Source organism: Antrostomus carolinensis, unplaced genomic scaffold (genome assembly GCF_000700745.2).
Source record: "Antrostomus carolinensis isolate BGI_N321 unplaced genomic scaffold, ASM70074v2 scaffold30153, whole genome shotgun sequence".
Taxonomy (NCBI): domain Eukaryota; kingdom Metazoa; phylum Chordata; class Aves; order Caprimulgiformes; family Caprimulgidae; genus Antrostomus; species Antrostomus carolinensis.
In genome coordinates, this window is record NW_010306345.1 from 6,084 (window position 1) to 7,192 (window position 1,109).

Here is a 1,109-nt window from a genome sequence, read left to right on the forward strand (position 1 = left end):
CCACCGAGGATGAGGAAGCTGCCACGCCAGCCAAATATGCCGAAGAAGAGCTGGTTCACAGGCGCCAGGGTGGAGAGGAAGACGGGGCTGCCCGCCATCGCCAGCCCGTTGGCCAGGGGACGCTTCTTGAAGAAGTACTTGCCGATCATGGTTAAGGCTGGGTTCAAGTTAAAGGCGAGTCCAAGGCCTGAAGGAGAGGAGAGGAGAGACAAGGGGCTGAGGACTCGACCACCCCACAGGCCAGCAGCACCGGCACAAGGGCTGGTGGGATGAGCAAGAGCGGGGTTTTGGTTCTGGGGGCTTCACAGCTCCCTTTGGGCTGAGTTAACTTCCCACCAGCACCAGCAGCACTCAGCCCCCGCTGCCGAGCTGGGAGGAGGCGCCAGGGCAGCACCAAAGCCACACACAGGAATTTGGGAGCAGAGAGAACTGCCCTGCTCGTGACAAACCATCTCGACTGGCAGGGCACAGCCCTAACCCAGGGCAGGAACAACGGGCGTCTCTATTCTCAGAGCCAAATACCAGTCCCATGTACAGTCACCAGTACAGTCTCCTCACGTTATGTCACCAGGGCCACCTCTTATTAGAGCATGTAACAGGAGTCAGGATTTATCCAAATTCATCACACACATTCCCTAATAATTCCTGGGTTGAAGTTGCTCCTCTTGCTGCCTCAGGAGAGGCCTCACCTCCGCTGCAGCCCCGTTAGGGCAGAGCTGTCACTTACCCCCCACGACCCCGACGCAGAAGTAGAGCTCCTCCACGGTGTGGCAGAAAGAGGCTGCGATCAGCCCGCAGCCGGAGAGGCAGCCGCCAATGGGTCGCCTGCCGTATTTGTTCACCAAGATGCTGCTGATGGGACCTAGGAAGTTGAAGGAGATAAGCACAGAGCTGAGTTATCTCTGCATGAGAGACAATGCAGAGGCACGCAAGCACACGGGAGGTTCATTGCCACAGGCTCCCAGCTTTCGCACAGTGACACTTCACCCAGCGAGGGAACTGGGGTAAGGGGAAAGGACGGGAGGTTCAGAGACAGCTGGAGATAAGAGGGATGTTTGGTCAGAGCACACAGAGGACCCAGCTGGAGACACGAGCCTCTGCCCAGTGCC

The 1,109-nt window shown here is 58.2% G+C and overlaps 1 protein-coding gene across 1 annotated transcript in view; it reads right to left on the reverse strand.

Moving 5' to 3' along the window:
* Positions 1-1,109, reverse strand: part of SLC16A1 (solute carrier family 16 member 1) — a 5,711-nt gene that overhangs the window by 1,350 nt on the left and 3,252 nt on the right. The window contains exons 2-3 of the mRNA XM_010165111.1: positions 728-862; positions 1-187 (exon numbers count right to left, since the gene is read on the reverse strand). The exon at positions 1-187 is cut by the window's left edge and continues 710 nt beyond it. Coding sequence (XP_010163413.1) covers positions 1-187; positions 728-862 — 322 coding nt within the window. The remainder of the gene's footprint in view (positions 188-727; positions 863-1,109) is intronic.